Source organism: Macrobrachium nipponense, chromosome 28 (genome assembly GCF_015104395.2).
Source record: "Macrobrachium nipponense isolate FS-2020 chromosome 28, ASM1510439v2, whole genome shotgun sequence".
Classification (NCBI taxonomy): domain Eukaryota; kingdom Metazoa; phylum Arthropoda; class Malacostraca; order Decapoda; family Palaemonidae; genus Macrobrachium; species Macrobrachium nipponense.
Window position 1 is genome coordinate 17,638,777 of NC_087217.1, and position 24,792 is coordinate 17,663,568.

General features: G+C 37.2%; 3 protein-coding genes across 3 annotated transcripts; 1 reads left to right on the forward strand and 2 right to left on the reverse strand.

The window, feature by feature from the left end:
* Positions 1-1,555: 1,555 nt before the first annotated feature.
* On the reverse strand, positions 1,556-10,737 carry LOC135201535 (actin-1-like). Its single transcript, XM_064230529.1, has 2 exons — positions 10,441-10,737; positions 1,556-3,356 (listed from the first exon to the last, which is right to left on the reverse strand). Exon 2 carries the CDS (start codon positions 3,348-3,350, stop codon positions 2,220-2,222), a length of 1,131 nt encoding a protein of 376 aa, XP_064086599.1. The 5' UTR covers positions 3,351-3,356; positions 10,441-10,737; the 3' UTR covers positions 1,556-2,219.
* Positions 10,738-12,260: 1,523 nt separating this feature from the next.
* Positions 12,261-15,959, reverse strand: LOC135201538 (actin-5, muscle-specific-like). Its single transcript, XM_064230531.1, has 2 exons — positions 15,918-15,959; positions 12,261-13,512 (listed from the first exon to the last, which is right to left on the reverse strand). The coding sequence occupies exon 2, from the start codon at positions 13,489-13,491 to the stop codon at positions 12,361-12,363; it is 1,131 nt and encodes a 376-aa protein (XP_064086601.1). The 5' UTR covers positions 13,492-13,512; positions 15,918-15,959; the 3' UTR covers positions 12,261-12,360.
* Positions 15,960-20,086: 4,127 nt separating this feature from the next.
* Positions 20,087-23,889, forward strand: LOC135201537 (actin, muscle-like). The gene is made up of 2 exons (XM_064230530.1): positions 20,087-20,185; positions 22,630-23,889. The coding sequence occupies exon 2, from the start codon at positions 22,647-22,649 to the stop codon at positions 23,775-23,777; it is 1,131 nt and encodes a 376-aa protein (XP_064086600.1). The 5' UTR covers positions 20,087-20,185; positions 22,630-22,646; the 3' UTR covers positions 23,778-23,889.
* Positions 23,890-24,792: the final 903 nt, after the last annotated feature.

Consider the following 24,792-nt stretch of genomic DNA (forward strand, 5'->3'; position numbering starts at 1 on the left):
CAAACCTGAGACCAGAGCCTCCTTCCAGGAAATCTGGATTGCTTCCATTATCAAATTAGTTTTACTCTCATTCGCACTGGACCAACCTCAAACTATCTGCAGTTCCTCGAAGACAAAAGATCCATTCGGCAATGCATCCTGAGACCATTATGGATCTCTTTGGAACCTAGATCTTTCTCCGGTATTAGCCACAGATTCTAGGACGGATGGAATGGTTAACAGTATGGTTCCAGAGTCTTCAAGGAATCTCACGGGACAGAAGTCGAGTTGCCTGTCTTTTTCATACGGAGCCACAACGAAATCACTTGTAGAATCATTCCTCCTGGGATTCTGGAGGGAGCCTAAGTTCCTTGGCTTACAGAAAGCTCCTCCTCTGATGTGTCTTACTAGAGGCTGAACGCCACTGATCTACAGAATGAGTGGCTCGCTATCTGGCCACAGACGTGACCCAAGGGACTCAGGTTTGAATGAGGGACCCTCATTCAGCGTTTCCCACAGAACCTTTAGGAAATTTCAAGTTTTGGGAAGGCAATGACATGCTTTTAAGTCTTCGGAGTGCCAAGATTATAGTATTATTATTATTATTATTATTATTATTATTATTATTATTATTGATATTACTATTATTATTATATTATTATTATTATTATTATTATTATTATTATTATTATTATTATTATTATTATTATTATTATTATTATTATTATTATTAATGCCAGTCTTTGTTTTAAAAATTACCATCAACACGAATGTCAGAGCTAGAGAACAGAGCAGTTATAAAATGTATTTTTGATGTATTTAAGTACCGAATCTATTTTCCTCACATCTTTTGATCGTTATGTATATAAATCTAATTTGACTGAAACAGACAAGCCATCTACTATTTATTCGAATGCAATTATCTGTTAAGAAGAATTTACACAAGAAAGCAAGAAAAACGAAAAGACCTGTTTGTGATTTCGGAGTAAATCATAATAGAGCTTTGGAGAACTGGTGAAGATTTTTCTTTTGAAACATCACTGAACGTCCTTTAATAGTCATTTTAAATGTGGTCTATTCCTTCATCCTTCACTTAGCTTCTTAGTTGATTTTGCTATTCTCTTAGTTGTCACGTTTCTTTTCATATTCACATTCTATTCTGTGGAAGTTTACTTTGTAAATTAATAATAATAATAATAATAATAATAATAATAATAATAATAATAATAATAATAATAATAATAATAATAATAATAATAATAATAATAATAATAATAATAATATGCTGGAAGAGGACCTTCATTAATATAGGTTTGAGTAAAAAATAATGACTATTTCAGCAGCATTTATTTGTACAGAAGTATCTCTATTCTTCTTATTACTGAATTTTCTTCTGTACTCAAATTGGCTATTAAAACGCCAAATGGGGAATTCATGTCAAAAACGTGGTATTTGTCAAATACCACATTTCCTTTTACATGAATCCCCCATTTGGCGTTTTAATAGCCAATTTGGGTACAGAAGAAAAGTCGGTAATAAGAAGAATAGAGAAACTTCTATACAAAATAAACGCGGCTGAAATAGCCATCATTTTCAATAAAACCAATAATAATAATATATCAACCTTACCGAATATACTACACCGACACTCGAACAGGAAAGAATTTTGAGTATGGTCATTAACTACCACTTTACCTGCTGGATACTATCCACAGGTGTGAAAATCAAGGCACCTGCGCACGACTGACACCCTCCGAATAATAAGAGTAATAATAATAATGATAATAATAATAATAGTATAGTGGAAAATTTTGTTATTACCCTTGACCATACTTGATACATCTCCTGAAGCTAATTATGAATGGGCACGTTCATTCTATAAGTATTTAAAATCATCCACCAGGATATTGATATGATTGATGATGAAGGGAGGAAACAGGGAAAAATTCAAAGCCTAAGTCGGTCTCAGCCAAAAAAATAATAATAATAATAAATAAATAAATAAAATGCTCTGTGGACCAACTTTTGTCATCCTATGATTATGGTCTCTTTGATATAGCAACCGAAGTAGTTAACATTGAAAGTAAGTATTATATGAATATAGCATATTTATTTAATAAATTCTTTACAATAAAATTAACGCTATCACTATGGAAGCAGAGCATGGAACAGGTTCACAAGCACTTAGAGAGAGAGAGAGAGAGAGAGAGAGAGAGAGAGAGAGAGAGAGAGAGAGAGACTTAGAAGCATTTTCTGTGGACGATTCCAGGTCCGCTGTCGTCGTATTCCTCCTTGGTGATCCACATCGCCTGGAAGGTGGACAGAGAAGCCAAGATGGAACCGCCGATCCAGACGGAGTACTTCCTCTCAGGGGGAGAGATGATCTTGATCTTGATCGCCGCCGGTGCTAAGTCCGTGATCTGCTTCTGCATGCGGTCCGAGATGCCAGGGTACATGGTGGTGCCTCCCGAGAGGACGTTGTTGGCGTAGAGATCCTTCCTGATGTCGACGTCGCACTTCATGATGGAGGTGTAGACCGTCTCGTGGATACCGGCACACTCCATCCCGATCATGGCCGGGTTGAAAAGCGCCTCCGGGCAGCGGAAGCGCTCGTTACCTATGGTCACGATCTGACCGTCCGGGAGCTCGTAGGATTTCTCCAGGGACGTCGAAGCGGCCGCCACGCTCAGCTCGCTCTCGAAGTCGAGGGCGACGTAGCACAGCTTCTCCTTGATGTCGCGGACGATCTCGCGCTCGGCGCTGGTGGTGAAGGAGTAGCCTCTCTCCGTCATGATTTTCATCAGGTAATCCGTCAGGTCGCGACCTGCCAAGTCCATGCGGGTGATGGCGTGGGGCAGGCAATACCCCTCACAGATGGGCACAACGTGAGACACGCCGTCGCCCGAGTCGAGGATGATGCCTGTGGTTCTGCCGGAGGCATAGAGGGAAAGGACGGCCTGGATGGCGACGTACATCGCAGGGGCGCCGAAGGTCTCGAACATGATCTGGGTCATCTTTTCCCTGTTGACCTTTGGGTTGAGAGGCGCCTCCGTCAGCAGGATGGCGCACTCCTCGGGAGCGATGCGGAGTTCGTTGTAGAAGGTGTGATGCCAGATCTTCTCCATGTCGTCCCAGTTGGTGATGATGCCGTGTTCTACAGGGTATTTGAGGGTCAGGATGCCTCGTTTGCTCTGGGCCTCATCGCCCACGTAGGCGTCTTTCTGACCCATACCGACCATCACGCCCTGGTGGCGAGGTCGGCCTACGATGGATGGAAAGACGGAACGCGGGGCATCGTCGCCAGCGAACCCCGCCTTGACCATGCCCGAGCCATTGTCCACGACAAGCGGGCAGCTATCTTCGTCACACATGGTACCCTGCAAAATGGGATGTAGTCAGATAGTGTTATGATGAACGGAATTTCTAAAAGCAATGGAATTAATAAAAGAAAGAACATATATGAAAATATACATGTTACTCATTGGTATCAATCAAAATTGTCCACAACTAAACGTAAGACTGATATGAAAAGCTAAACATGATACGCCATAAATACATGAAAATGTAGGGCCTGTCATTAGATATAATGCATCATAGAATTCATTGACAACAAGATGATTTTTTTCCATTCTATATCGTTCATTCTCTAAAACTTTACAGCGCATAACCATAGCATAAGACAATGATGATTTGAATAAAGGTGACTGATGATCAAAATATATTATCCCAATGAAAAAGATATAACCTTGTAGAATAAAAGACAATATTCATCAGAAGGTATAAATGGCTTCATAATAAAGAGAATAATGCATAAATCAATTTAGCTTTTTTTGACGTTTGCAAAATTAAAGATATTCTCAAAATGGTTCATAATAAACATTCCAGTTTTCACAAAAATTGGGAATCGCCCCAAGAGGAAAAAATTATTAACCATAGATATTCTTAGGTATATGTTTATGAGTTACTTGAAAAATGCTGTAATAAAAATTTGAGTTAAAAAACAATAAAAAACTATTGTCCATCACACTTATGATTGCTACGACTGATATGAAAATAGATTATGCAATTCCTAATTGTAAAAAAATTTGTTCACATCTGAGAATGTGGAAAAAAAAATAAAAAGGTCAATGCTAAATGGGATAATTGATAAACTTTAAGATTTAAAAATGGTTATTAAAAGGACTGGTCAGATAAACGATAGGGGATAAAAATAACTATAGGCTAATGTTGCACATAGTACTCCGTTACCAAATAATGTTAATCGTTATTTCGATGTGCGATGAAAGATGTGCAACACCACTGATTCAGATATAAGGCGAATGATTCATATATTAGGGAAACAGATATCAGGATGGAAACTGATCAGGTTTGTATGTCTCTAATTCAACGTACAGACACTGTTCAAAAACAGCGGATGAAACGGTAATGGTATCGAAATATGAAGATAAAAAGAGTCTGTTCAACGCGTGCTTAATAGAACTGTATAAAGCAGTGGTTCCCAAACTGGGGGCCATGGCCACCTGGTGGCCCATGTATCAGAATGGAGAGGCTCATAATCTGAGGATATGTATGTATAAAACCAGTGGTTTTTAAACATACATGAGTCACGCTTGGCGGAGGGTAGTGGGCCATGGGCAAGTATCCCATATGAAAAGTGGGTAACTATCAGAAGTTTAGGAACCAATGGTATAAAGGAATATTATAGCCAACACGGACTCACATATGTATATATATATATATACGAGTCTATATATGTATGTACATGTATATATAAATAGAGATATATATGTATATATGTAAGCGAATATTGCAGGGAAGTGATAGCAGGGGAAGTCTGTACCAAGCGCTTTCGCCTTTATTCAGGCATTGTCGGGGCACAAAGTGAATACAGGCGAAAGCGCTTGGTACTGAAAATTTGCCTATCATTTCCCTGTGGTATTCGCTTATATAATGAAGTCACGTGCATCTACTGTGATTTTTTGAGCATGTATATATATATATATATATATATATATATATATATATATATATATATATATATATATATAAAGTCTGTGTGGAATTATAAGATTATGGGTACATTAAACTGTTGCTATGGAGTAATAAACATACCCTTCAAGAAGGAACCTTAACATGACCAACAAGATTTCCAAACAAATAAAACCGCTTGCTCTTTGTACCAAATTCCTTGCATAACTACAAAAGCTCTTAAAGTCGTCTTCTTACCCTTTAACTAAGCAGAAGAGTTAAAAATGGGGCACTCGAGAAGAGAACAAGGTGTTTCGACAAATACCAAAACAATGGATAAAAGTTGTATCTATTTGTTTTGGTACAGGTCCAGTTCTAGGGGTCAAATTTTGTTCTTTGAACTGAGGTTTTACTCTTGTTTTTAGTGTTGTCTACAATATGTTTGATTTGGCAGCTAATGGAATGTATATTCATATATTGACGTGTATGTCTATGTGTATATATATATATATATATATATATATATATATATATATATATATACATATGTGTAATTATAAATGTGTGTGTGTGTGGGTTTGTCTGTTGTGTATATGTATATGTGGTGTGTGTGTGTGTGTGTAAACCTGTCAATTGTCAGCCATTCCTTTGAGATGGGGCTGCAGCATCCCGTTTCATTTTTAGCGGTGGTTACAACCGCCACAGGTGTTTAGTTGCCCGGTTCATAATTCAATCGTCAGGTCAGCAGAGGTAAAATGGATTTCGATGGAGCGTGCCCAGTCACCTGTGCTTGCCCAGGTGTCGAACATGAGTTCATTTGCTAAGTAGGAGAGACTGTTATCGATTTCCATCGTCATGCCCATTATGTTAATAAGTCTAGGTTATGTTTTTATATATATATATATATATATATAGTATATATATATATATAATTGTATGTATTATATGTGTATAATTCAACATAAAACGTTTTTCCCTATAAGGGAGTGACTAAAATAATACAGCAAAAAATTCACAGCAACATACTATAACCTATTGATAGAATAATACCCAGGTAATGTTGGCAGTTTTGGGCATATATAACGTAAAAAAATAAATGGATGAAAGTGATTAACAGATTTAATTTCGAAGGCGTTTTATAATACGCAGACGAGAAAGTGACTAGTTTGGTGTAAAATGTGGGTATGAGACGCAGATGTGTTATACGTACATAGTGGTTTAATATCTTATAAATAGAGTTTTGAGAGAAGCTAGGTCAAGGAAATCAGAAAAAGAGGCATACTTGTGTAACAAAAACTATGATATTTGCATATACAAGTATACTCAATATGATAGTGATGATAAATTGCAGAATCTGGCAAAAGACTTTAAAAGTGTTGACAAGCATATGAAGCTGAGAGCGAATAGTCGCATGAAGTTTAGTATATCTAAGTTTAACCAGACCACTGACCTGATTAACAGCTCTCCTAGGGCTGGCCCGAAGGATTATATAGGTATTTTTACGTGGCTATGGACCAATTGGTTACCTAGCAACGGGACCTACATCATATTTTGGAATCTGAACCACATTATATCGAGAAATTAGTTTCTAATCACCAGAAGCACATTTCTCTAATAATAGCCAGAAAAGAGCAACTACAATACATGGAAATCAGGGTGTTGGAGCATGAGTATGAATATGGATTGTGAAAGAATGGAAGAGGCTCTTTGCGTAGGTATTTGAAAGTAAATATAGTGGACGAAGGTCTGAAGAGAAAAGGAGTTAGTTACATAAAGAGCGGAAGGATGGAAGGTAGCAGGGTGAGTGCAAAAGTTTGGGACGAGGTTTGGTGTCTATGGAAGTCATACTGGTATTCTTTGAATAAATTATTGAGCCAGTTTTCCTTTACGGAAGTGAATTGAGGATGTCACATGCAACTGACAGAAAAAGGTTGAAGCTCTTGAGATGAATTACATGTATACTATAGACGACAGAAAAAGAACTGAAAGATTAAGCAATATGCAGCTATGTAGGGGTTATGGAAGGGTTAGAATAGACAAGAAGATAGTTCAGAGATTTTTTTAGATGGTTTGGTCCTAGATGTTAATAGTGTTCAGAAGGAGACGGCGAGGAAGACCTTGAGATTGATGGATAGATAAAGAGAAAGATATAGAGGGAAATAATTGCTTAATTACCTGAGAACCACTAGTGTGCAAAAGAGGAGGGTGAATGACGATGTGTTTGTCTATGATGCATCTAGTGATGTGCAAGTTGTCTCCTCGATTCAGCAGTTAACATATGATGTGTCGATGACTTTTGTGTTGTTTTGTTCAATGGAACAAACTAAATGTTTGACCATATGTATGTATATATATATATATATATATATATATATATATATATATATATATATATTGTGTGTGTGTGTGTGTGTGTGTGTGCGCGTGTGTATATACTATATGTATATATGTGTGGTGTGTTGTGTGTGTGTATGTATATGTAATTCCGATAACAATACTGCCGCCTCAACTTTTCGAATTTTATTCAATTTTTGGATAAACTTGTCACTGTGAAGCCGTAGTTCAAAATGCAAGAATATGAAGTAATTCTGATTTTCGTAGCAGGATTCGAGCTCACATCCAGAGTATCAGAACGATGTCACGTTGCAGACTGACCATATGGTTATTGAATATTACACAGGTATCTTGTAAAAATTGAACAGTAATTCTATATATATATATACATACGTATATATATATATATATAATTATATATATATATATATATATAGTATATACAGTATATATATATATTATCTATAATAATATCTATATATCTAATTCTATTATGATATATGTATATATTAGTAAAAATAGTTATATTAAAATATATATAATATATATAATATATATTAGTATATAATATATAAATTATATATAGTCCTTAGCTTTAAACAGAGTGTTTTAATGGCCTTATATACTTGAATGTTATCCTGTTTTTTATACAGAAGAATTTATTTGAACACGTATAATGATATATATGATATAATATATAGTATAATATATATATATATATATCATATATATATATATATATATATACATCACATTCATACGATGATTACATGTTCAGTGAATAAATAGAAACAAAACCGAGCACACAGCAGAAATACAGGCGAGAGGATGGTAGCGGAGATCAGGCGATAACAGAACAGGTGCTCTTAGAAAAACAGCTAGTCTCAATTACAAAGATCAGAGTTTAACAGATTAAAGACCCTTTTTTTATCCTTCCTATTTCTTCGCGAGAACCTCCGAGAAACGGGGTACTAAGAGTGTAAGGTAAAAAGTATTTAGCGAAATTAGAAACCTCGGCCTCTACTACGCTGATAATCCGAAACAGCGCGCGCACCTGGTGGTGTAATGAAGAAATGAAATTAAATAGATAGCCTACTAATGGCATACGCGGTAAACACGATAATATTGATCAGTAGCATGCATAGTATTATTGAAGAAAATCTGCATATTACGTATTTACTGTTAATCACCGGTAATGAAGATTGCCAAATGAGATTGAATAGATACCCCGCTATTAGGATACGCGGTAAACACCAAAATATTGATCAGTAGCATGCATAGTGTTATTGAAGAAAATCTGCATATTGCGTATTTACTGTTTATCACCGTTAGGAAATCGTCAAACGAAGCTATAAAGGGTCTTGGAGAAATCACAACACTGAGTGCTTTCAAGATCTGCGTTGCTCTGATTGTTCATTGAAAATTTGCTTATAATAGCTGTTATGATCTGTGTGCCCATTCGTTAGACTAGTAGAAGAATTGAACACAGGATAAATATTACTTTAACCAGCTGAAAATATACTGATTAGCACAGGATTTTCTTATGAAACATTAATACATTTTATTTATAGGACTTAGGCTGGCAAGCGAAGCACCGAGGCACTTTCGGCCATTCATTGCTTAAGACAGTGGAAATTGGGGGTTAGAATTCTTGAACAACAAGATAAGGAGATAAGGAAAATAAAGGAGATAAGGAATAAGGATCTAAAGGTGGAAATGGGAGGAAACCACACAGATGCACTAAGAAGTAATAGTATGAGATGTTGGACAGCAAGATTGAAGTAAAGAAACGGGAATTGGGTGAAGTAAATAACTAAAAAATAGATGCAGCTAGGGGCCGAAGGGGCACTACAATAAACACTTCAGTCTATTAATATACAGGGTGTCCATAAAGTCCCAGTACCATTACAAGTATTTATTGCGTATAATGGTACCGGGACTTTATGGACACCCTGTATTTCTGCACGTAAAGTAAGGGATTGTTAGTTTCTACTCTTCGTTCAGGTCAAGCAAAATCTTAGTAGATTAATAGTCGGGCGTCTTTTATGTCGCTTAAAAGAGGTAGATGGGACGAGGGTAAAGGTTAGTCGAATAGTCAGGATAACTTGCACGCACACCATAAACCTTAATCTTCAATGGAGCCATTCATGAATCCATTCATTTATTGATTCATCATTCAATCACTCATCACCCATTCATTCATCAATATATAATACATTCGAAGGCTTCTATAAAAAATAGTCACTGAAAATATCACAGCTAAGTTTAAGATTCCGAATCCACTACAGAAACTGGAGACAGTCTTTTAGGAGATGGGTGGTAGAGGTAGTGGGTCTCAATGAGACCCTAAAAACCAACAGATTGAATGAGTCGAGATTGACTTAAGGATGATGAATAAAAAAAAAACAGCCACTACAGGGAAATCAAATTCATTCAGGAGGATTTACAGTTATGATAGTTCGTGAATGGGACAGAACATTCATAAACTGTTAATTTGAAAAGAGGTATGTATTATGGTACAAACAGTATCAGGTTTCAAAGAGAGAGAGAGAGAGAGAGAGAGAGAGAGAGAGAGAGAGAGAGAGAGAGAGAGAGAGATCTCGATAATAGACAGAAGATAATGCAAACACACTCGAAATGAAGACGGCTGGACAACTTACATGAAGGCGTTAGAAATGGCAGAATGGATACTATCACAATATTTGTTGAAAATAAAGAATGAGTTTAAGGACAGTGGAAGTAATAAAGATCGATGAGTAGCCGCTAACTTTCACTTTCATTCTGTCTTTCGAACGCACTTATCAGCCAGATATGAAAGCAATGTCTCGTGTAGACGCGGATAAATAGCAATAAAAAAATTAAGATTTATAACTGTTCATTGCACTGAAGTTTAGACCTGAATACTCTCCGACCACCATAAATCAAATTTGAAGGTCCAGAAATATTTCCGTTAACTGTCACCATCTGCGTAACCGGTCAGCAGACTATCACAGCAATCACCTTTCAATAAACTGTCGCTGCTATTTTCAGTTTCTTCAGTACGGTACCTTAAGAGCATCGCAAAGCATTCCGCAACACATATTTCTATCGGAGGACCAATGTCCGCCTCACCAAAACAAACATCGATCAGCCCTCGAATACGAAAGCCCAAAAACAAACCTATCGATTTATGGCCGTTGGGAGGAAGGAGGAGATGACAGGGGGACCACGCTGGCAGGCAGATAAATATCACTAAATCCTGTCCGTAAGTCGAAAAAGAGAGAGAGAGAGAGAGAGAGAGAGAGAGTCGGTCGGTCCGCCAGGCAGTCAGTCGATCCTTCGGCCACAGCGGAAACGCCACTGAGGGCTTTCCTGAGGTCCTGCCCGCCTGCAAGGGTCACCAACGGCTAACCAACATTTATAGTTTTCTAACTTCGAGAGTGTAGTAAACGTCCAAAAACACTTGCGCTGCTGCATACTTCTGTTTACACCCTGGCATTCCCACAAACAGTTGTCACTCTCCTTCTTTTCAGGGCCCGCTCCCCTCGGCTTGAAAGAGTCTGTGTCGCTCGGGTGACGCGAGGCTCTGAGGCTCCAAAGGCGGCTTCGGGAATTCCTCGCATAGTCCTAAATTACATCTGTGTTTAACGGCGGGAATTGGAGGCTTGATAACCAATACCCCTTTCTCCTTGCCCAGCTTACCCATAACCCCCCTCTAGACTATGCTCAGGCTCAGAAGTAGGCCTAGCCGAACTATGCTGCAAAAGAAGAAGAAAAAGGGAATTCCTTAGGTTGGACACTTCAGATTTCTGCCTGCAGTCATTAGCTCTCTTATTCTTTGCAAGGTCAGGCAATCAAGTCAAGGCTTCTGTCTGGCGGAAGTTACAAGAGTTCTGGTAATGGATCTGAACCAGCTGGTAATTCCTTACTAGAGCTATTTCAGTTAGCAGTAGGTATTTTTTGCTCACCAACTTTATTCCTTTGCATAGACGAGGGGATCTGCCTGTATTCTTTGCCAAAAAAGAAAAAATAAATAGTTTAGTTCTTTCTTCTTGAGTCTGACTAGCAACAAACCATCAATAAGGGAGGTGATAATTGGGTTAAGGGAAAGTATGTTCAGGGGTGAAAGTCTTTGGGTAAGTCCGAATATTTGACAGAAAATGTGTACCAGATCTCACATACTGTTTCCCAGATTATGTATCTCAAAATTCCATGAAATAATTTATACTTTAAGGATCACAAACAAGCAAACAGTAATTATCTTGTCATGATGCCGTCACCGAACAGGATCTGATACAGAGAAGGCTAATTACCCAACATCCAGAGTTTTCGGAAAGGATGTTGCTTTAAAGCAAAACAGAATGTTTATTACTTTGTTAACGAGGTTGATCTTATTTATTTCCAATTTCAGATTTAAATCGTCATCAGTATCTATTGATTCTAATCTTTTAATTACACCCACAAACACAAATACGTACACACAAACACGAACAAACACATTAATTTTTGTTATGGTATGCTATATGATCTATGACATATCATATATCTGTATATACATATATACATATACAGAAATAAATAACGAAAATAAAAGCTGAAGTTAATTTTCAGACATGGTGAAAGATCTATGATATCATAGAACAGAAAAAATTATTTAAATCAATAAACTCACCGCAATTACGATCAATTTGATGAACAAAAGATTTCCTAAGAACTTTGAGATTTTGTAAATTTGTAACTGTTAACTGAATAAGGAAACATTAATTTTTTTTTCTTTGCGAAAAAGAAATGTTTACAGAAAATCTTTCAACTCTCGGAAGCGTTTTAACAGTGTCTATTTAATTGAGTTCAACAGTCATTTGAAGTAATTAAGGAGGATGCTTTACACTGATTACTGTAATCCATTTCAACGTTTACTGCTGTCCGTTCAAGCAAATGACTTCAGACGCAGAAGTAGCTTAAAACACTTGTAGACAAAAAGATAGGAAATGAAATAAACCTTAATCAGTTCAGCATTTTTATTAGCATAATTATAAAAAGTACAAAACATCTAAAATACAACTTTCATTGAGGTCCCTTAAGAGATATTAATTCCGTCTTTCAAAAACATTTTCTGTGAATAATACCAGGTCCAGATTCATCATATTCTTCTTTCGAAACCCACATGGACTGGAAGGTGGAAAGAGAGGCCAAGATGGAGCCGCCGATCCAGACGGAGTACTTCCTCTCAGGAGGAGCGATGATCTTGATCTTGATTGTGGAAGGAGCCAGGTTGGTGATCTCCTTCTGCATCCTGTCAGCAATACCGGGGTACATTGTGGTACCACCAGAGAGCACATTGTTGGCATACAGATCTTTTCGAATGTCGACGTCGCATTTCATTATGGAGTTGTAGACAGTTTCGTGGATTCCACAAGATTCCATACCGAGGAAAGACGGCTGGAAGAGCGCCTCTGGCGAGCGGAAGCGTTCGTTGCCAATTGTGATGACCTGGCCGTCTGGAAGCTCGTACGACTTGTCTAGGGACGAAGAGGCAGACGCGACCTGCATCTCGCTCTCGAAATCAAGAGCGACGTAGCAAAGCTTCTCCTTGACATCTCGAACGATTTCTCTCTCGGCCGTGGTGGTGAAAGAATACCCCCTTTCGGTTAAGATCTTCATGAGGTAATCGGTTAAATCTCGGCCCGCTAGATCGAGTCGCAGCACGGCGTGTGGAAGGGCGTATCCTTCGTAGATGGGGACTGTGTGGGACACGCCGTCCCCCGAGTCGAGCACAATTCCAGTGGTGCGACCTGAGGCGTACAGAGACAAGACCGCCTGGATGGCTACGTAGGTCGCCGGTGTGCAGAAAGTCTCGAACATGATCTGGGTCATCTTTTCGCGGTTGGCCTTAGGATTCAAGGGTGCCTCCGTCAGGAGAATGGGCGACTCCTCAGGGGCAACACGGAGCTCATTGTAGAAGGTGTGATGCCAGATCTTCTCCATATCGTCCCAGTTGGTGATGATGCCATGCTCGATTGGGTACTTGAGGGTGAGGATACCTCTCTTGCTCTGTGCCTCATCGCCGACGTAGGCGTCCTTCTGACCCATACCGACCATTACGCCCTGGTGACGAGGCCTACCCACGATGGAAGGGAAGACAGCTCGAGGGGCGTCGTCCCCTGCGAAGCCGGCCTTGCACATGCCCGACCCATTGTCGACAACTAAAGCGGATTCTTCTTCGTCACACATGGTTGAAGACAATCAGAACGACTGAAAAGACAGATATCAAATAAAGTTATTACCTTTACTATAATTATGCAATGTGCAGTGTAAATATGAGCTGATTAAAACTGTTATTGTGTTTGCTTAAAGCACAAAAGTATTGATGTTCCAAACTATTCATGTTAATTAATTTGATATAGAATTATTACTCTGTGGGTAACTTCACTAATGTAAACAAAGATCAAATTCTCGTTTAGTTTTGTTCTTAAAACTGAAAACTAATAATATTTCTTCAAATTTCATATCTTACCAAAACCTCAGTGAAAGAGTAAACAAAACAAACACTTGGCAAACTTCGTTCATGAGAAAAAAATAGCAAAATTTATTATAGTGGATTAGGTAAAAAAAAAAAAAGGAGTTATTATGCTATGAAATTACTATACATTCAATATAAACATTACATTTCAAAAATAAATGAATAGAAGAATTTTGGAAACAAGGACATATATCAGAAGTTTCTTTTTCTGCAGAAGCGAACAATGAAAAATACATTTTTTTAATTGCAAATGTGTACTATGGTGATCTCCCGAAATAATGAAATGATGACTCAGTCTTTAATTATCAATCATACTCCTATGAAGGAGATACTGGTATCTTAATGAACGTATTCTTTTATATCAAATCCTAAAATCTTTGGCTCCAAGGTTTCCGTTTGTCAGAAGGAGTTCTTCTTTTACTGCATTGATAAAGATATTTCAGTTAGATTTAAAATCAAAGACACACGAACAAGCATGCGAACACATAACAGCACATTCACACTTACACACACACACTCATACACGCTCTTTTAATGAAATCACGTGCATCTACAGTGATTTTTTAAGCACACACACACACACACACACACACACACACACACACACACACACACACACACACACACACACATATATATATATATATATATATATATATATATATATATATATATATATAATTTTATGTGTGCGTATATGTGTAATTTTCTGACTTCTTTTCTAGTATACGCCTTCATAATCCACCCTCCCTTTTTTTCCTAAATTATAATTTAGATATGATTTTCGTGCATTCAGCCTTCAGATTTTTGGGGGGGATTTGTGTATGAAAATGTTACCTCTAGGTGATTTCCATACGTTCATTAGCATACTATGTTCTACTCTCATTTATATTTATCCTGGTTATTCTCTTTATGTTATTATTCAACAATGTTTCGTTTCATATTATTCAAAAATATTAATCTGACTGAAATGCCATTTTGGCGTCATTCCAACAACCGTTCCACCTACTTAACTTTCACCCTTTTGCTCTTTCTCTTAGTGAAAGCAACTGGTTACTTTCCCTTGAAAGCATCGACGTCCTTTCACAACCAACGTAGTATCTTCTCACTGTCCCAACGAAAGCAAGACATCACCCATAGGGGTCTTAAACATCTTACAATGCGCATTTCTTGAATACATGTCATGAATAAATGATAAATTGAATGCCAACATTTAGCTGTCGAGCTTTATGAAGCGAGATGATGCATAGTTGCAGTGGCTGATTTGGAAATGTTTACGGAAACTGAGTTTAGCTGAAAGAATTCCTGATGACAGACAGTCTGAACGTGTTGCGTTGGCGCCACTTTTTTTATCGTTTATTAAAGAAAATATACAATATTTTACAGGTTTTATAGTATTGCATGCAGAATTTTATGAAAGTTTTACTTATATTTACCAGGTACATTTTGCAAATAATCTATATATTTCAATGTTAATATTTTTCTGTAGTTATCCATATAAGGTTTGATCAGTATATATCTTTAGTCAGTAAGCGAGCGGATGGCACGATGCATTAATATTATCATTTATTCATCAAAATGACATATCATCTTGTCACACTTATCGTTGATATTATCTCAAAGTCTCTTGTTATTTCATACATGGGACCGTTAGCATGCATTATAGATAATGTCTGTTTTATAAGTAATGTTGTCAATGGAATTACGGTTGATTTGTGGCGTATTAGTGAACAGTTACACTCGAGTAAGTGACATATTCTCAAAGTGTTTCGTAATTAATTTCAGACTAAAATTCCAGTAGAAAAACAGTAACAAGTTCCGTTTAATAGCCATCACGAGAACTCGCATAAAACCATTCGTAGATGCTCATCATAAAAGCTTAAAACGCTTAAAAACTCATCAATCATCTCATATTGGAGAAATCACCGAGCTTCCCAAACCGCTATCAGCAGCTTTCGTCAAGACACGAAACACATCAACCGCTTCTCTCCAACATATGGCGAACAAATTGTCGAGATAACACTAATGACACTTGTGAGACCTAGACCCATCCGTCACTCGGCGCGCGGCGAAGCTACTAGACCTATGTGACGGCTCACCGCTATTGTCTTCCTTCCGCAAAATCGGATCCACTTACGAAACTCACGGCGTCTGTTACGTGGGTTCTTCTGCAGAGGACTGAATGACGCCTTGAACGACACCCTCTCTCTCTTATATGCGTTGCCCGAAGCACCACCTCCCCCTCAAAGGTAAAAAGGGGAGAGAGAGAGAAAGGGAATTGTTCGAATGCCTTTTGCCTTCCCCCAGACAATGCGTGGTTTTTGTTAGGTATCCTGCTTTTCCTAATAGGGAGATTTTCTGATTTTCCTTTTCTGGCTCTCCCCTTTTCCTCTGTTGTTCTTTCTGTTAAGGCAGATTTTACCTCAAATTCTCTAGCATTTGTTCTTTTCTTTTAAAATTCGGAGACCGTTTTCTTTAACTTAAATTTCCAGATTATTACTCGGAATCATAAACGTAAGAATCTAGTAGGAATCTAGTTTGACGTTCGTTTATTTCAAACTCTTAGCGAAGGGATCACAATAACAATAACGTTTAAATTTCCTGATATAAACGCCAGCATAATAATTGCGTTTTTATTAAATGCGTTATCAGACTGCTAGCTATAGGGTCCAGGTTAAATTTCCACTACAAGGCGTTCATTTCCTCATTTGGGTAAACATATAAAGGTTTGAAGAATCTTATTTCGGTACAGAGTCCAATCCAATCTAGTAAGTTCAGGAAATTACTAAATCATTAATCAAAATTCAGTTGGCTCATAATATTTGTTTAGGAGGACGTGAATATATGCTTAGTTACCTACAGTCAAAAGAAACTTATGATTACATTTAAATACAAAGGTACGTTAATATATAGGTTTATTCATTATACATATAATGACATTTTTGTTACATGCAAGTATGCACGCAGGATCATATATTGTATATACACAGACAGAGGTTAGCTACTTCATCTCAAATTATCCGCTGTTAGCCAGAAAAATTACTTTATCTGTAAGGGGAAGAGGCTTATAGGCGAGGATATATATGTATATATATATATATATATATATATATATATATATATATATATATATATATTAATTATATTTGTGTGTGTGTGAGTTTGTATATCTTAGACACGGGAGAGTCGCGCTGTTGTCCTTTTCACTTATTCAGTAATAATAATAATAATAATAATAATAATAATAATAATAATAATAATAATAATAATGATAGTTCCCTAGCCAAAATTATTCAGTTTTAGAGGAATGACTGTCTCATGATCATGAGGGACAAGGCCCGGAAAACCAAAACTGTTAGCCTGTAAATGGAAACACAAAATCCTTGTTAAAACTGGATTTATCTGCCATATATATTATATTAATTTTTTTCTTACTATACTAATATATAGGATACGTTATCATAAAATGTGACATTCTGAATGGAAACACTTTTCAAAGGATGTATTTATTTAACTGAACACTAAACCGTGCGCAGATTTCGACAAAACATTTAAGAGGAATACCTTAAAGCTGCATATTTCTGGCCTTCAGAAATGATCAAATTATAGCTGATCAACAGCTCTCCTAGGGCTGGCCCGAAGGATTAGATTTTTTTTTTACGTGGCTAAGAAGCAATTAATTTTTTAGCAACGGGACTTACAGCTTAATGTGAGATCCGAACCACATTACGTCGGGGAGTGAATTTCTAATCACCAGAAATAAATTACTCTGGCTACCAGAGTGATAGTCGAGTACTCAACCCACTCGTCCAGTGAGGAACTAATTAAAAAAGTGGGTAAAATACGGAGATAATGACAGACATAAAAGGTAATGTTAAAAAAAATTCACCAAAGATAATTAAACGTTTGTTGCCTGGCAAAAAAGAATAATAAAGGATAACAAAGATAATGACATACATAACAAGTAATTTTGATAAAAAATTATCTAAGATAATTACACTAAAAATAAATATGGTAGATGGTTTATAGGGGCATTGCTGGTTACGTATGTAATAGAAAAAACTGCTACTTCTGAGAGTTGGTTCCAAGACATAAGTATTGATATTAATAAAAATTCACCAAGGATAATTACACTATCTGTTGCCTTACAACAACAAAAAAACTATGGATTAAACAACGATGATGACAGGCCTAAGAAGTAATGCTAATAAAGATTTACCAAAGAATGATTTCGCATAAACAAATACTGATAAATGGTTTATGGACGCAATGGCGGTAACGTATCTAGTATAAAAAAGAAGAGAAAAGAAAAGAAAAAGAGCGTCTTGATTAAGATTTACACAAGAATGAATACACAGAAGCAAATAGGATAATGATTGCTGGTAACGCACCTATGTGTATACATAGTAATTTAAGTATATTGATCTATAAAAACAAAAATACTATGACTATATATTTGTTGATTTTGTACATAAATTACATATATTGTATATGCATTGAATTGTAAAATGAACTTTCACGTGTTTTTTAAATAAAAGAGAAAAAAGTATAAAAAAAAACCAGCGTCTTCGGAGACCTGAGGGTGGGGGAGAGTCAGAAAACTAAGTGGAGGGGGGAGGGGGTTGGGGTGGGGGTGGGGGTGGGGGTTGGGTGGCACCCTCCGCTGACAGATCCCAACCGTCGGCCGCCACCCCACGTGGGACTCGACTCTCGAGAATAGAAAGGATAATGAGCTTTCTCTCCTGCAGTTGGTAATGCTCGGTCACGTTGGAGGAAATGTTCTGAATGAGTTGGGGTGAACCTTGAATAAACAGATGAATAAATAGATCGAAGAATGAATGAATATATATATATATATATACCATATATATATATATATATATATATATATATATATATATATATATATAAATACATCAAATAATCAATTATTTAATTGATAAATAAGATCGGTAATTAACTAATTATTGGTAATAAATATAAAAAGAATAGCTTGGTGAAAAGTATTGTAGGGAAACGGGGTTTAGTAATGTTTCGATGTGGTAAAGAAAATCATCATAGATAGCTAGGCAGCTTGAGAGAGAGAGAGAGAGAGAGAGAGAGAGAGAGAGAGAGAGAGAGAGAGAGAGAGAGAGAGATAATAAGTATTTCCTCCCTTGTCTTATCGTCTCTCAGTCAAAAATAATAATAATAAAAAAAGCAATAAAAAAATAGAAGGAAAAATAAACTGTTACAATACCAGAATGGTCTTTCTAAATGCAAAGTTCTACGTTGTAAATTCAGCATCTGCCAAACATTGGGGCAGAACATACAAGTCAAAATGCCAGGGGCATAAACCTCCACGACCTAGGAGGAGGACATTCATCGTTGCTCGGTCCACTTTCTTGTCTGATTTTAAAAGGCGTTTTAAAAGGCCGTTGACACTGACACCCTTTATAGTGTCTTCTGCTTTGGGTTTTGTTTTCTCTCTCTCTCTCTCTCTCTCTCTCTCTCTCTCTCTCTCTCTCTCTCTCTCGTGGATGATCAACTCACCCTCACAAGCAAATCATCAGTGGAAACAAGATGAGTGGAAATATGCAAATATGGAGATGATAGCAAAGGCAAACAGGTTACGAGTTTCCAGTTCTGATTTATGTCTCTCTCTCTCTCTCTCTCTCCTTCTCTATCTATCTATCTATCTATATATATATAGTATATATAAATATATATATATATATATGTGTGTGTGTTTGTGTGTACTATATGTAAGTATATAGTATGTATGTATAAATATGCATGCATATATATACATATATGTATTCATATGCATGCATATATATTCATGTATATGTATATTTATACATACATGCGTACAGACACGCACACACAAGCATATATATAGTGTATATACACACACACGCTCACAAACACACACACACACAAACATATATATATATATATATATATATATATATATATATATATATATATATATACATACATACATACATTGTAGTTGGTAAATTTGCACCTCTTAAGGACGAGGTTAGTTAGTGCCGAGACAGGTGGGTGAACTCAAATCTAAAGATAGAGGAGAAGACAGTCCCCTGGATCGCCCCATTTCATTAAAGGTAAAAAGGGAGAGAAAGAAGGGAAGTGGAAAGATAATGTAGTAGTGAGTAGGGGTGGGAAGGAATATGGGTGGAGAGAGTGGTGGCGGTGGGGGGGAGGAGGAGAGAGAGATGGGTGCTCTCGGACCCTGTAGGAATTTTTAGATAAAGAAACCGCCCGTGGGGTATAGTACGTATATATATTGAGGAAGCGAAGGCGGAGTCCTGTAGTGTTCGAGATTTCCTTCGAAGGATCGCAAGTGTCTTGGCGAGAGTCCTTTGCTTTGGACGTGTCTTGGTTGTTGATATCCTGGAGGTGTGTGTGATAGTGTTGTAATATTATCCTACAACAGAGTTCTGGATATTGTTGTGTATTTTTTTGTGAATTTCACTGAAAATGTTAAATATAAAATGCGGAGACTGACACACTTCGTTATTATTAAGATGGGTTAAATTGTGTGTGTGTGTGTATTTCTATATGTGCGCCTAAGTACCAACGAGCATATTTTTTCTCGACGTGAATAAAGAATCAACTCACAATTTAGAAGAATGCAAATTTATGAGATAAAATTATGTAATTAATGAAATTAATATGAAAACTTATAATAGTTCATACAGTGATGTTTGTGAAGGTGGATTGGACTAACGATATATTGATTTTATTTACACGCATGCTCTTGCTTCTCCATGGTCAATATTTGTTTTTTCAGTTGAAAGAGAGAGAGAGAGAGAGAGAGAGAGAGAGAGAGAGAGGAGAGAACGGATATAGACGAGAAGGGGGGGGGGGGGGGGGCTAGGGGGTGGGGGGGGGGGGCGGTAAAATTCGGTTCCCTGGGCTCACAGTTCTCATGCCCGTCCATTAAGAACGTAAACTATTTTCTTGTTTACGAAGAAATTTTCGAATCGGTAATTCAAAATCAGCTATGCTCGTGTGTTCTTCCTTTAACTGGATTCCCATAGAAAGGATAAGTATGTAGCAATGAGGAATTTAAGGGAACTGACTCATGAATTCAGCTAAAAAAAATTATCACCCCCAAAAGTATTGTGATAAATCAAATAAGTTTTTTTTATTTGAATAGCAAATATATATATATATATATATATATATATATATATCGATTAAGTTTACTCTAGAATTAGAAAAAGACAATTGCCTCCCTTTCTTAGATGTTTTTTGATACATAGAGAACCATTTCAATGTAAATTCAGTATTTATAGGAACCGACTAACAACTTTAACTTTATGTTTTTTTTTTTTTCATTTTCTTCTCAGGCCACCATCTTAATATAAAAATATCAATTTTTTCCTCTATGTTTTTACGAGCATTACGAATTGTCAGTCCACAATATTTGGATCAAGAAATTGAATACATAAGAAAAATAGGGAAAGATTTATGCTATCCTTCACATATATTAGACATTTGTTATAATAAAGCCCACAAAAAGTTTTATACTGAAAACAACACACAGAAAGAAAATTCTAAGAACATTCTCAGTTTGCCTTATTTTAACGGATTTGAAACCATTAAACCATTGTTAAAAGCTTTTAATGTCAACCTTGTTTCTTCCTATAATAACACACTAAAAAGAATGTTAATAAAAAATGGCCCCAGAGAAGCAACAACATAATATATAAAATAAAATTTCCATGTATGGATTGTCCCTCATTCTACCTCGGACAGTCGAGCAAGGGCTTAGAAGTAAGGCTAAGCCAGCATAAATACTCTGTAAAAACTGGGCAAAAATCTAATGCATTATTTATTCATTTAAGTGAAAACAACCACCGAATTAATTGGATTGACAGTTCAGTAATTGCACGGTCAAGAGATGTCTTATCACGAAATCTTTTAGAATTCTGCTTTAATACAACTTACTTTTCATTGTAATTTCAATGTTAGTCGTGGCCTTTTTCATTTAGACCTTGTATCTGTAACATGTTAAGAATGACCTCAAATATATATTACTGACTTAAATAAAAATCAGTTGCCTTAGAGTTATAAAAATTTTATTGTAATGTATGTCTGTCATTTTTTGTGAATATGGTTTTGTCTACCAGGTTCCGTATAGCTGTCACCTATAATCCTTTAATTGTCTGGAGATTGTATCTGAGATGATTGTCTTAAACCTTTAATTGCACCCTTTGTTTATGCTTGTTTGGGAAGGTTTCTTATCTTCCAGGTGTGTCGGATTCTAGGCACTAATCCTTTTATAATCCCTATCTGTCAGTTATACGAACCTTCTTGTATTGTCTTTTCTCGTATTTTTGTCAGTAGCTGCTTCAGTAAAGGGCTTTTCAGCCGAAAGATCTCGCAGACTCCTTCGTTTATTTTCCTTCGTGGCATTTATCTTTATTTGATGGATTTATCACGTTCCTAACTTTCGTGATTCTGTTATACATATATATATATATATTATATATTATATATATATATATATATTATATATATATTATTATATATAATCCTCGATTTATCAACCGTCTTATACGTCGTTTTTTTCTATTATTCCCAGCAACATAGTCACAAATCAAATTGACAGCAGTGTTCCTGCTTTTTTTTTAATGTGTTTCAAAATCCAGTTTTAAAATTTAAAAAAAAACTTTTTTTCTTGATGTTACACAATTCATTAAATAAATCACAAAACCCATCATCCAGTGTCTTGTTACACCTACAGAAATGTATTAAATGCATCACATTTTCTGGTAAATTTAATTCTTTAATTTCATTAAAGTTGTAAATTTAATTAAACTATTTTTTCGCAGGTTCAAGATTTGTTGAGATGTCTGGAGACGATGAATGCGCCCTTGTATGCGACAACGGTTCTGGTATGGTGAAGGCCGGCTTCGCTGGCGATGACGCCCCACGCGCCGTCTTCCCCTCCATCGTTGGCCGCCCCAGACACCAGGGCGTCATGGTCGGGATGGGGCAGAAAGACGCCTACGTCGGGGACGAAGCCCAGAGTAAGCGTGGGATCCTCACCCTCAAGTACCCCATCGAGCACGGTATCGTCACGAACTGGGACGACATGGAGAAGATCTGGCACCACACCTTCTACAACGAGCTTCGAGTCGCCCCTGAGGAATCCCCTACTCTGCTGACTGAGGCGCCTCTCAACCCAAAGGCTAACCGAGAGAAAATGACGCAGATCATGTTTGAAACTTTTGCTATGCCGGCCATGTACGTCGCCATCCAGGCTGTTCTTTCCCTCTACGCTTCTGGGCGAACCACTGGTATTGTGCTGGATTCAGGCGACGGCGTGTCTCACACAGTTCCGATTTACGAGGGGTACGCTTTGCCACACGCCATTATGAGGCTGGATCTAGCTGGGAGGGACCTGTCGGACTATCTGATGAAGATCCTCACAGAAAGAGGCTACTCCTTTACCACCACGGCTGAGCGAGAGATCGTCCGTGACGTCAAGGAAAAGTTGTGTTATGTGGCTCTGGACTTCGAAAATGAAATGAGTCTCGCAGCTGCATCGTCATCTCTGGACAAGTCTTACGAATTGCCCGATGGGCAGGTCATCACCATCGGCAACGAGAGGTTCAGAGCACCGGAAGCCTTGTTCCAGCCCTCTTTCCTGGGCATGGAGGCTTGCGGTTTGCACGAAACGGTCTACCAGTCCATCATGAAGTGCGACGTCGATATCAGGAAGGACCTGTATGCCAACACCGTCATGTCTGGAGGTACCACCATGTATCCCGGTATTGCCGACAGGATGCAGAAGGAGATCACCAACCTGGCTCCTTCCACCATCAAGATCAAGATCATCGCTCCCCCCGAGAGGAAGTACTCCGTCTGGATCGGCGGCTCCATCTTGGCCTCTCTGTCCACCTTCCAGTCCATGTGGGTTTCGAAAGACGAGTATGAGGAGTCTGGCCCCTGCATTGTGCATCGAAAGTGCTTCTAACGTCACGATTCGTCGCATGTCAGTGTTCCTGAAAGAAATTCAGTCCTATATATTTACAGTATATTTTCTTATCGGTGTGTTGTGGATATGTTCGTAATAAAGTGTGTATGTATGTGAGATCTTTATTTATGACGGATTAATACATTTAAGTCTTAAATTTCCGTTGGTAAATCTCTGACTTTTTCCAAACGAACTACCACCAATCTTGGGAGAACAAATAGCTGGTTTAGGCCGCCATTTTTTCAGTCCAAGATGCCGGTCATTGGAGAGCTTCATCTAGTAAGATTCAGCTAGCCATTTTGCGCTTTGAGAAGTTGCTAAACACTACAGTCACTTGGTTATTTATAAAATTATTTTTGCTGTGTTCGCTGGGTCCTTTTGGAGTATTTTCCCCTACTTTGTCTGTATGACGTAGTGTATCCATCTTTGTTACACTTCCATGAATTTTAGATACACATAACATCAATGAAATAACGTCCCCTCACCAAGACCTCCAGATATTTGAAGAATCTGAGATATGATAAACCTGCGAGACATTTGTGACGTGGTTAAACGGTTCATGATAATGAGAAGCACCTTTTACTTGGGCATTTGACACACGATTTATAGATAAATGAAGTGTCTTGAAGAGTAGTGGGACCTAAGGTACTTGACGTTGACAGTCATAAGTAACGGCCGTATTTGATCAGAGTTACGTGGTAACCAGATCTTATTCAAATGACTAATCTTTTTTTTATCTTTTATTAGAGAAAATATACAATATTTTTTACAATTTTAATAGTATTACAAACAGAATCTTATCAAAGTCGACTTGATTTGCAAAAAATTAACAATTGATTTTATCCTACTGTTCGGGTTGACCTTTGAATATTTTTAGACTACATTTTACAAGTCAAATCGTTGCCACCCAGGCGTTGATACGATGTCGATCACAAAATCGAGATATGGAAACTTTAGCAGGACACAAGAATCACATCAAAGACGAAAATTGGAGACTATATATAAATAACTAATC

Bases quoted from the DNA above. Each gene is read 5' to 3' on its own strand.
- LOC135201535 (XM_064230529.1), bottom strand. From the start codon at position 3,350: ATGTGTGACGAAGATAGCTGCCCGCTTGTCGTGGACAATGGCTCGGGC.
- LOC135201538 (XM_064230531.1), bottom strand. From the start codon at position 13,491: ATGTGTGACGAAGAAGAATCCGCTTTAGTTGTCGACAATGGGTCGGGC.
- LOC135201537 (XM_064230530.1), top strand. From the start codon at position 22,647: ATGTCTGGAGACGATGAATGCGCCCTTGTATGCGACAACGGTTCTGGT.